The sequence below is a fragment of the Olea europaea genome, chromosome 8 (genome assembly GCF_002742605.1).
Source record: "Olea europaea var. sylvestris chromosome 8, O_europaea_v1, whole genome shotgun sequence".
Classification (NCBI taxonomy): domain Eukaryota; kingdom Viridiplantae; phylum Streptophyta; class Magnoliopsida; order Lamiales; family Oleaceae; genus Olea; species Olea europaea.
Genome location: NC_036244.1, coordinates 5,889,126 through 5,901,809, shown reverse-complemented (window position 1 = coordinate 5,901,809; position 12,684 = coordinate 5,889,126). Strand labels below are relative to the sequence as shown.

General features: G+C 35.4%; 1 protein-coding gene and 1 long non-coding RNA gene across 2 annotated transcripts; one reads left to right on the top strand and one right to left on the bottom strand.

The window, feature by feature from the left end:
* Window positions 1–530: 530 nt before the first annotated feature.
* On the top strand, window positions 531–7,544 carry LOC111398643. Its single transcript, XR_002703367.1, has 3 exons — window positions 531–747; window positions 6,462–6,565; window positions 6,764–7,544. It is a non-coding gene; the product is annotated as an uncharacterized LOC111398643 (long non-coding RNA).
* Window positions 7,545–7,759: 215 nt separating this feature from the next.
* On the bottom strand, window positions 7,760–11,819 carry LOC111398638 (probable disease resistance protein At1g61300). The gene is made up of 2 exons (XM_023025632.1): window positions 11,601–11,819; window positions 7,760–11,086 (listed from the first exon to the last, which is right to left on the bottom strand). Exons 1-2 carry the CDS (start codon window positions 11,806–11,808, stop codon window positions 8,127–8,129), a joined length of 3,168 nt encoding a protein of 1,055 aa, XP_022881400.1. The 5' UTR covers window positions 11,809–11,819; the 3' UTR covers window positions 7,760–8,126.
* Between the last annotated feature and the right edge of the window lie 865 nt (window positions 11,820–12,684).

Below are 12,684 nucleotides of genomic sequence, written 5' to 3'. Positions count from 1 at the left end.
AAAAATGTGTTATTAAAAAAATAAGGAAAAATTTTGGATTTATGTATAATATTATTTTATTGAAAAATGTGTAATTGAAATAATGTCAAAATATCATTTAAGAATATATATATATATATTCAAAGAATGGGGATCAAATGGGGGCTTAGTGTGCAAAATGTCATTATGTTTCAATTTTTTTGCATTTTCACCCATATTTTCATATTTCATTGTCATTTTCATCAATTTTTTTTAACAATTTCTCAATTAAAAATTATAAAATAACAAATATACTCTCCTATTCTAATAAAATAAAACAAAAAAAAAAGAAAAATTGCAATAATACTTCCACATATTTTTTAAAATTTTTAAACAAGATTTTGTGTTCTTTCATTCCAAATTCTAATGCTCTTACTCCAATTCCTAGAGAATTTTACACTTATAGACAGCAAAGTTTAAAAAAAAAAAAAAAGAAAAAAAAAGGGAAAATTCGCTCAAACAGCCAGATAACACAATGATTTTTGACAAATGGCTTCTGATCGAAAATGAAAAAATTGAAATTCAAGAGGTTTTAATTGATAAAAAGACAAAATTGCCATTCAGTTTTTAACTCAAATATCACCTAATTTTCCCTCATTTCACCCGTTTCTTCATTAAAACCCTATTCTCCCAGTTTCAAAAATTAACGTCTTCCCTTCTTTTTTTATCTTCTTCAACTGGAATTCCTCTCTTTGCTATGACAACGGTGGAATCGAACGCAAATCAAAGGTACGACTTGCTTCATCTGGAAATTCTCTCACTATCCCTAATCGTATTCTCCTAGTTTGGACTGCACTAGAAATGGCTTTTAAGATTTTCTTGAGAAAATGTTACCTCAATTTCTTGCTCTTTATTATTAGTATCATCTTCTTCTCATTTTATTATATTATCTTGTGAAGAACATGGATCTTCAACCTTAGATTCTGAAAGAATATCGAATTTAATCTCCATTTGTTCTTCTTTGATGGGAAAAAAACTCTGTCCCAGTTCTTCCAGATTGCAACTGTCAGTATCGTAATTTGTGGTCTGTTGTGGGTGGTAATATTTCCTTAAAGTTTTTGCTGATGTCCTTTAATCAGGCTATCGGTGCAATCACTCCATTTTTTACTGCATTGTTTGCTTATTTTATGACCCTTAAAAGGGAGGCTTGGGTTACTTATGGTTGTCTTGTACTTGTGGTTGCTGAGGTTGTCATTTCAAGCGGGCACGTTTTTTCTTTTCTCTAAAATTAGTACTTATAATCTGCTTAATGAAAAATAAGCAGCCTTTCTTGTTTTTTGAATCTCTACACACTTTGATGCAACTTATGCATGTGGTTAAAAAATGGGGACCATGTACAAATGTTTAATTTCTCTTCATATTTTTTCAACTATTATTTCACCACATTTATTTTAGCACCAAAAGCCTTTTTCGCTAAAGTATCTATCATCACATAATTTACATTAAGTTTATGTTTCACTTCCACTTTCTAAAATCCATTTATTTTTATCTGAGCGTTTGTTCGATAATTGATTGCATTGAGAAATAAGATTCCTAACTCAATTATTATTTTGCATTTTAATTAGGAAAAAATGAATGCGGAAGACATAATGAATGTGATGATAAGTAATAGGTGTGAAATGAAATTGATTGATGAAGTTTTCTATAGCTTGGATGATAAGTATCAAGACCTATTCACAAACTCCTGTTTGGACATTTGATGAGCTTGAGGGACATAAAGCTTGCATTACAATTGGTCCACCGGTTAATTCTGAGATTGATAAGTACCTTAAAAGAAAATGAAGTACGGATTAAAATTTGAGACAAGCTTACAAAATTTGGATTACAAGAGTTCACGTTGATAACTGGGCTTAAAGCTGGGGATTTGAAGAACAAGGATCCGACGTTAGGGTAAAATTGTAGACTCGTGGAGGAACATTTCAAGCGTAGCAACGGAAAAATAAAGAGGGGTTTATTGTTAGATGTTTTCAAACATTGCAAGCATAAGAGTGATAAATATGAGTTGGGCCTCCTCGTTATATTGGTGTATGTACTTTTGCCAGTAGAGGAGCATACATATATTAACCCGTGGTGGTTATTTTTGGTGGATGATCTCGATAGATTTAACAATTATTCGTGGGGAAAAAGTCATATGAGTATACTATTAAGGCGCTTAAACCTAATTTGGGAGAAATGTTGAAGAATTATACAACTTCTCAGCGATATCCGTGTTCTCTGCATGGATTTCTCTTTGCAATCATGGTAATATATTTAAAAACTATTTTATATATTACATTTTTTTTAATTATGTTATTGAAAATTACATTTATGATTGTACAGATTTGGGCGTTTGAAGCAGTTTCTAGTATTTGAAAGAAATTTGGTTGTGTGATAGATGATTCTAGAATTCCAAGAATGACAGGCTGGGAAATGCGCAAGCAACTTAGGGAGAAATACTTTGCACATTTTGGAATCATCAAATTTGAGTTTTGTTTATTGAAATCTACATGGCGTATTGATATCTATAACTAAACAATTTGTTGAATAACTATACATTTTTATTTTTTCAAATTGAGATACACTGTACGTTAAATCCTATGGATGATGAATTGTTGGAGCCATTTTGGCTATAAATTGGACCTTTTGATGATGAAGCAGATCCTAAGCTAGATAATGTCGAGTTTGAGGATGATGGCGGAAAAAAATATGAGAGTGACTATGTACCATCAAGTTCCGATCGCCCACAATGTCCTAAGACATCAGATTGACCATCTGTGTCTAGCCATCAACATTCATCTAAAACATCTGGCCATCCCTGTTTTTTTTTCCATCTTCACGTGGGCTCAGACAGGGTAATTCCATCTCACGTTCCTTGTTCATTATTGTTGCAGACAATTTCCCTCACATTGTCACTCAGCAGTTTCAAGCCTGTCCCAGTATGCAATATCGGCATGGAGGTAGCATCCTTGTCTCTCATATTTCTTCTGCTGATAACATGATCATATTCGCCAATGGCCAGAAACAATCTATTAGGAGGGTTCTCGATTGTTTGGAGCATTACAGGGGGTTTTTGGCCAGTTGGTAAATCGAGATAAGAGCGATCTTATACTACCCAGATGAGCATCAGATATTCAAGTCAGGAAACTTGTGTTTTTGATTGAGTTTACTCATCAATAGCACCCGTTTATGTATTTGAGAATTCCCTTGTCTAAGGGGGCCAAGAGAAATTTTTTATAGGATGACCTCATCATGAAGATCAAGAGCAGAATATTAGGCTGGGCTTCTCAACTACTATTACCTGCAGGCCGAATTACTTTGTTTAAATCACTACTATCATCTTTACCACTTTTATTATTATTATTTTTTAAAAATTATGCGGCCCCCCAAGGCTATACCGAAAAAGTTGGAGAGCATCTTTGCACGATTCCTATGAAATTCTAAGGAACAGCCACGTCAACTACACTGGAGGAGTTAGAAGGAGATTTTCCTTCCAATAGATGAGGGCGGACTAGGCTTTAGGAGATTTTACAGGATGTAGGGGACATTTCTTTGTGAAGCTTTGGTAGTTGTTTCGGTCTCATAGTTCTCTCTGGACTCAGTTCTTACTAGGCAAATATTATATGGGGGCTCATTCATCACTTGCAGCGGTTCCCTACTAGGACTCTACTACCTGGAAAAGGTTGAAAAGAGTTGTGCCACACACTAAGCTACACATTGCATGGCACCTTGATGTAGGACATATGTTCTTCTGGTACAATTGCTAGATGGGTGATACTACACTGGCATCCATGTTCCCATATAGGCAGCACACATCTGCAAGGTTACATGATTTTTTATAACACTGGATGAGATTTTGGACGATTATTACTGGCTCTTCCTCACATAGGGGGATAGATAGGTATGTAGAGATGTCCCAAACCGTATTATGTGGAAGGTTACATCGGATGGTATCTTTGCTAAATCAATTTGGTTCGCTAATCTCAGGACTCGTATCAATTAATGTGGAGCTCCATTTTGCTTACATGTGTTTCATTCTTCTGCTCGTGATTATAGCAGGATCTCATTCCAATAGGTGTTGTCATTTAGAAGAGACTGGGTGTCAGTTCGCTTCTCAATGTTAGTGTTGTTCTGAGATTGAGACCATCAGTCATATTGTCACTAGTAACAGCATATCTGATCAGCTATGGCAATACTTTGAGGACTTTTTTCACATACTTATGAGATCAAGAGAAGGGGTTAGACAAAGATTTTAGAGATGAAGATATTATGTACAGTAAATTTGCTGTGGACACATTTGCACTATCATTCCTCTATTGATATTCTAGTTTTTATAAATCGAGAGGAATGATACGAAACATAGGAAGATCCTGATGGTGGCCAGACGGATCATTTGGAAGGTATACCGCATGGTCTCTTTTCTTCATATGGGAGAACTTTTTAGAACTGTGCATTGATGAGGGAACTTAACACTTGCATCATTCTTTGGTATATCTATGACTCTTTCTCCTCCACCACCACCTATTATGATTGTTTGGTGCACCCCACCAATGGGATCTTACGAGATCGACACTGAAGGATCCATCAAGGATGGATTTACGAGTAATGGGGCATCATTAGGGACCAAACGGGACACTACATCAGGGCATTCTCAGCATCTTATGGCCCATGTTTGATTTTGGAAGTCGAGCTCAAAGCTATACTGGACGGGATTCTGTTGGCCAGAGATGTTGGGACATCAGCTACTTAAGTTAAGACAGATTTGACCATGACTATTCACCGTATCACCAAGGATGGAGGACCATAGAAGATTCAAAGCACTCTTCGACATATCAAAGACCTCATCTCATTCAACAGAGACATGGTTTCGCATATCTATAGAGAGGAAAACTAGGTTGCAGACTCGATTTCTTCAGAAGGTTGGGATGATCGGTGCTATTAGGAGTATGGACCATCCGACCTAACACGATAGATTAGGACACTAGTGTAGATCGACAAACATGGACTGCATAGCTTTAGAGGTTTGTATCTTAGGTTCCATTTTTTGCATTAATTCCATTGTACAATGAAGTAGTACTTTCCTATTTATTGCCCTATTTTTTTATTCACTTGTTGCATTGTTTTTCAGAGGTCAGATTTACGTCCCCTCATTCCCTGTATTACTCTTGATTTTTATTATATATATATGGTTGGGAAACCCGTAATCCCTATCGACCCTCTTTAATGGACCATAAAAAGCCACTAAGAATGTGTGGATGTCTTCATTAACACACACACACACACACACACTATTTACTTGGCGACTTCCAACCATTTATCAGATTCCAATCCAATGGTTTAGGTGGCTCCTCAAACAAGAGAAAATCGTGAGGCTACAACAATAAAAGTGCCATGCCTTAAAAACACAACTTTAGCACAATTGGACTCGGGTAAATAGGTCAAGTCACGATTTTGTGCAATTGCAGGTCTTAATGAAAATAGTTTTAGGCCTTAACCTTATCGTCATTTTCCCAAGAGGTAATCGGCAACACGGCCCGACACTTCGAAAATGTGCCCACACATTTTCGATAAAACTACAATCACAAATTAACAACGTCGTAAATAAAATTAACATTTCTTGCGCACATTTTCGATAAAACTACAATCACAATTTAACGACGTCGTAAATAAAATTAGCATTTCTTGTCTACTTTCCATATTATAATATCCCTGTGTGTACCTTCTCTATATAATCGCCACGTAATTTTTTCAAAATCAAAAAATTTAACGTCGTTCTAGAAGAAATTCGAGTAAATGGAAAGGAAAAAAACATTGGATGAATTCCAATTTCGATTTATAGAGACGAGCTCTAAAATTAGTCCAGTTTATGGCACAATACATACATTAAAATCCTGACAGTCAAACATTTCCTAAGCGTCGTTTTCCCTCAAGTCACTGATCCCTGTCCAAGTCTCTCCCACTCTACTCAAACATAACGGTTAGATTCTTCATCGAGTTGGAATTTATCAAACCCTAATCTTTTGTTCAGGTAATTCTCCTCCAATCACTTTTTCTAATTGATATAATCGTGAACACCTAGTTATATATTGAAGGGCATGTTCTTGTCTGTAAATTCCTTTGTAAGCTTTCAAAGCTTTTGTTTATTTTGATTTATTGTTATAGATTGATGTGCTTTTGATTTCCTTGGTTTATGAAATGGAATCACCTATTATAACAAGTTTTGATCGTAAGTTAGGTATATAAGGATCTTTGTCTTGGGTCTATTTTAACATCCCGCATATTCATGTTTTCTTTCTTTCCCAAGATCTTCAATTATCAGCCTCTCAAATGCATACTATATTATAATTAGTGAATCATTATTTCTTTCATGAATTCATCCACCCCTGAATATTCATATCTAACTTTGCATCTATAGTATATATGTTCATTGTGTTCTTGTCATTTGTAATTTCATTTCTTTCATCCAGATCTGAGCAATCAAATCTTCCTTAACAAATCGCACTTTGCTATACACGCTTGTTATATCAGCCAAGTTTCAGGTCTACTTTTGACATCTAGACTCCTGCTTTTGGTAAGTTGCTCTCTTATTCCTTTTGTTTTCTGTAAATATTTTGTCTATGCTGCCATGTTTTAGTTTTTCTCTGAAGCATGGAATGAGAGTATATACATTCCATATTGAGTAGGCGGAAGAAAGACTCTCTTTAGGACTATTAAGAGCTTAAGAAGAAAATTCCATCTTGCTTGCAATTAACTTTCTTAGAATTTTCAGGTAATGTATAGATCCTTTTGCTGAGGCAAATGCCGATAATTCCGGTGCTGGTACCAAAGAATACGCTCATATTCACGTACAACAACGGAATGGTAGGAAAAGCTAGACAAATGTGGAAGGATTGAAGAAAAAATTCATTGATAATAAATTACTGAAGGTTCTTAAGAAATAATTTTGCTACAATGGTACTGTCGTCCAGGACCAAAATTAGGCCAAATGTGTATTGTTTCTTAACATATGATCTATTTCCTTTGTCCGCTTCCTTTTAATTGAAATTCAGCATATTTAATATTGAAGTCCGATTCTCTTGTGAAGGTTATTGAACTTCAAGGTGATTAGCTAAAGAATGTTTTGACATTTCTTGTTCAAGTGATTGATTTTGGCTGTTTCATTACATCTCGTCTTATGTTCATGAGATGTAAGAAAATTGAATAATAAATAACCATGGAGGAAGATGATTTGAAAGCATGTTTTAGTTATTTTATTTAGTGTTTATTCTGATAAAATAATAAGTTACAAAAATTATAATGTGATGGAAATGAGTGGTGGATAAATGTGAAGTAGTTATGGGTCTTCCGAAATGTAGGTTAAAATTATAATTGACTTTGAAAATGAAATTATATGTAACTTACGAAACGACAAACAGATGCTTAGTGCCTCTGTGTGTGTAGAGAGAGAATATTTAATTTAGGGCTTTGGAGTTTTAGTAATAATATTTATTGTTTTAATTTGGTTTCTTATCAGGCTGGAATTATGAAAAAGAAACATATCAATATTCATGGTTTCTCAACAACAACATCAGTTATTGCACAGTTCTTATTCATTCTTGTGCCAATCCAGACACGATATATTAACTCACACTCAAGGCCCGTTTGGAAGGGATTTTGAGAATTATTTTTTGACCGTTAGAAGAAAAGTGGGGTCCACCTGTGAGAGAAGAAGTCAAAATTACGACTGAAATAGTAAAATAATGGTCAAAAAATCAATTTTTTGGGGTAAAAAATCCCTCCCAAACAGGCCTTAAATCTAATGCTAGTTCGAGCAGGATATTTGAACTTAGTCTATGTTGCCTAGTACAACTTCAATGTTGGTTTGATACTGTAAACTTTGTGTTACTGTTTGTAATTCTCCTGCAAGCATTGAATGTTCGTAATGTTGTATTTATTAGCGTTAACAAATGCGTAATATTGGACATTTTTTGGGATTTGACACTCAAACTTTGCTGCTACTTTATTCTGTATATCCATGTTCTATTAGTCCCGAGGCATCTTTCTATAATGCTTACAACCTGTGTAGAAGGAAATAACAGTACATGCATGAAATATATCACATTACATGAAATTCAATCTACTTTTATCAATTATCAGGATTGTAGCATTCTAGCATTCCATACATAATCAAGGAAGGGGTGAAGGACACTGTTGGCATTGGGCTGGTCCCACTCTAATGATTCCCACCATCCTTTATCTTTTTCCCAGAGTTTTATGTTTTTGAGAGATGGAGGCGGAGATGGTTGTCCATTAAGAGGCGGTAAAAACAAAGGCACCTTCCTTACTTTTGTAATAGATTTTATACGAATTCCCACAATGGAATTACAGATTATTGTCCCCTTGCAGATGCTTTTTAATTCTAGTAGATTGATGAGTTGTAAAAACTTTAACCTTGGTAGGGTGATGTTGGTATTACTTTCTGCAACGAAGCCTCCATCACTTTCATCATCACCTATTATCTCTTCCATTTTTGCACATGAATTAACACTCAGCTCCTCGAGGTTATGAAGGTTTTGTACCAAACTCCGAGGGAGAAGCTTCTTGATTTTTCTGCAATAACTAATCGTCAAACTTCGAAGGTGAGAAAAATGGCCATGTGGAAGCGGTGCAACAGCTGGTGCTACTTCCCACCGGATGAGACCAATAAAATTTGGCAAGTTCTCAAGGCACAAACTTTCAAGGTAATGGAGTGGCATCAAGCGAGACTGTTGTTCTTCTTCTACCGTCAGTTCTTTCTCAAATGACAATCTCACAATGAACTCTATTCCAACCTCGTTTCCAACATAGCAGTGCTTCAATTCTGTAGCATTATTTAATTGTTGGATATCATCAAATAAGCAACTACAGAGACCACACCGGTAAAAATGCACCCTCTCGATATTTCGTGGCAGTGTAATCTCGTCTGTCCCTCTTTCGCCTTTCTTAAGACTGTCTATTCCAAAAGTTATCATTTTTCCTAACCCTGTGCCATAAAGATAAGGAAAACTCTCACCTATTTGAATATTATAGATATTGAGCTGCCCATCTCTTGGTTGAGACTTCATAAATATGTTGAAATCATGCACGTTGCCAAATTTGCCCTGAATTTCTTCTAGTTGTTTCAATCCTGCAACCTCTTCGATTGGTATTGTCATCAGTCGAGGGAGCGTGAGACGCTGAAGAAGTGACAGCCCTTGTAAAATCCCTGATGAAATTTTTACCATACGTGAGCCAATTGTGTCCAAGCATTTGAGGTTGGTTAAACTTTCCACGCCTTGGGGTATTTCCTTAATGACAGTATTACTGATGTCCAGCTCTTGCAGTGCCTTGAGGTTTCCCAATGGTGGTACAAACATAAGTTTATAGCACCGACTAAGTAATAATGCATTAAGTTCTGCCAAGTCCGATATGGAACTGGGCAAGTATTCAATCTCGGTGTGACTTAAATTGAGAACGTGCAAGCCTCGCATTTGCAAAAAGAATGAATCTGAAACCAACTTCAGAGGATTGGACCTTAAAATCAAGGTTGAAAGTTTAGGACACTTAGGTGATGTGGCTCTCGAAATTCCTTCTATCCTGTTCCACATTAAGGAAACCTTAACCAAATCTTCCTTCCATTCCTGCTCCTCTGGAATTTCCTTTAATTGAAGTCCAGCTTTTACCATGTAGTCATCTTTTGTGATCTTTAAAGCCATGTCTCTTATTAGATCATGCATCTTCACACCTAATTCATGAAGAGTTTCACATCTTTCCAATAAGCAAACGTTCTCCAGTTTATTCAATATTTTGTGACCTTGGTCTAAGTATGCTTGCCTGCTTCTTCTTTTTTCCATCAGCCCCTCTGAAATGAAATTTGATATCAATTCATGTCTTAGAATACCTTGGTCTTCAGGATATAGGGAACAATACAAGAAACAACGCTTTAATATGGGATCCCTCAATCGATTAAAACTACACAATAGTATCGGAAACACCTCATCTTCCATGGCATCTCGTCCCACACACGACTCTTTCAAATCTTCCAGGGCATCCTTCCAGTCATAAATGTCAATCACTCCTCTCAAGCTTCCAGCCATGGTGATAATTGCAAGAGGCAAACCAGCACACTTCTTTACCACTTCTCTTGCTATCTCTTCCACTTTGGGTGGAAGTCGATTGCCATAACTAAGTTTGTTCATAAATAGCTTCCAAGCTTCTTCGTTCGAAAAAACTTCCACTTTTAGATACCTTTGGCATTCCATATTGCGACATACCTCTAGTGATCGACTAATTACTATCATCTTAAATCCATGTAGAGAGGGAGAAATTCCAATCCTCTGCAACAAAAAAGGAGTCCAGACATCGTCCAACATGAGTACAAATCTCTTCTTTCTCTCCAATGCCCAACCTAATTTGGCTGCTCTCTTGTGCTCATCATCTTCACCGGAAAGATCTAGATTCAGGGCCTTTCCAATGTCATTCTGCAACTTAGGAATGTTTAAATCTTGCGAGACGGTGAACCAGAATATATTACCGCAAAACGAATTTTCATTCTTGAGCTCATTATAGATACATTGTGCCAGAGTTGTTTTGCCAACTCCTCCCATACCATAGATGCCAATACTCGAGACCTCATTCCCCAATAAAGAAATCCTAACTTTCTCCAAATTTTCTTTAAATGCTTGGCCTCTCCATTCTACAGTTACAAATTTCTCCTCTATTGTCTCACTAAAATCTAGTACAACCCCCTCAGAAAATATGCCTTGATCAAGAAGTCCTGTCACTTCCTCAATCATTTCATCCGCACATTTCGCCAAGGTCACTCGCGAAATACGACTACTTTGGTTCACTTGTGCTTCCAAGCTTTCGAATTCTTTTTGCTTTGATGCTACTTCGCTCAACCAATATTTGACCACACTTTTTCGCCTTTTCCCTGGATGACGTTCTTCCTCTCTTAGCCTTGCAACCATATCAGCTTCTTGACAGCTTAGTAGTTCAACTTTCCTCTTAAGATTTTGCATTTTTTTCTCAAGGTTGTAATAATCGCTCGTCACACTCACCAAAACGTTTGCTAGCATGTCACCCATGGTATTGCCTATAGATAAGACGCCAAAAGCAAATCATAAAAACCCAACCTCAGTAAAAGAACAGAAAAGGAAGAAGATAAAATAATTGCATTTAGATCTTGGCTCTAGGAAAGGATGACAATAAGCACATCAAAATCTTTTCTACGTGAAATTAATCATATTTAATGATTTTTTTTTAAAATTCTTTCGAGGAATTTTTCATATATCTGTTGTAAACCTAGTCAAAGAAACATTTGTACAAGTATATGGAAGTGAAAATTCTTTCTTTCTTTCATTTTTTTTTTTGCAAACTTATTTTCTACTATAATATATAAAACTCAACCTTAGTAACAAAAAAAATAATAATAAAAAAATGAAGAAGACAAAATTATAGCATTTATATCTTGACTCTAGGAAAGGATGACAATAAGCACATCAAAATCTTTCTATAATAACATTAGGAAAGGATGATGCAAGAAAAATAAATTGTATGAAAATTCAAAATTAATAATTAGTTATTCTAAAAGACATGGTGCTTTTTACCTCTCAAAGTCAAAACTAACACTGGAGTTTTAATTGAAAGAAGCTGATAAGCCAGAAGAAAAGAGAAACCAATCAGCCTTGTGTTCCAGTGATTGTTTCCCAGCTGATGAATGGAATGGAAATGTGAAGATAATTCAGCGGCAAACTTAGGAAGAAACAGGTTCAGTTCCTGGATGGGTATGAGGGGACTTCGAAAGTAAGTCTTCATTTTTAATGCTGATCTAAGTTCCAGTTGGCTTATATTATTGATAAATATTGCCTTTTTCAATGACTGAAGCAAACTGAAGTTTAGTTAATTAATTAATTGACGTTTAAGTATATTATAGTTTGCTAATAGACTATTTTGATGGTAAGCTCCTGTCCGGTGAAGATTAAAATCAAATCTTTAGTAGATTTTGAAAGAAGTTAATGAAATGTATAGTTGAAAAATTATAAACTCCTTAAAATATGTGATTTAAATTAATTGTTGACTTTTAGTTTAAATTAAAATTAAAATTTTAATCGGCTAAAAAGAGTTCAAGAGACGGTGATATTTATCTTTATCATCAATTTGGATAGATTCCTAAGTGCTAATGAAAGTTACCCTACGCTAACAAAGAACCTTCGTAGAAAGAGGTTCATAAAAGATTGATTGTTGGCCCACAATTGAATAGAAATGCTTACATTATCTAGCTTTTCTGTCACATGGTTGACGAACTATTTTTGAGCCATTCCACCGCATTATGGAATTGACGAAACTACCTCTAATTAGGGTGGATGGGGTATTTATGTACAGGGCATTGCTGTCATTTGACCATCTAAAATGAGGGCAATCATGGAAATAAAAAAATTAGGAATACGAACGTTTGATATTCTTAGAAATGAATGGAGGAGGGCCAATTTCCTGAATAATTTGTTTAAGATTTGATTTTTCAAAATATCGTATTTTGCTTAAATAAAAAGCTCATTTTACGTTCTATTAAGGCACATTTTTTTCTTTACACTTTCATTTACATTCTTTCACACGACTCCATAACATCCTTTGATTTGTCGAATGATCTTTCATGACACGGTCTTGATAGTATCACATAGGAGGAAATGTCAA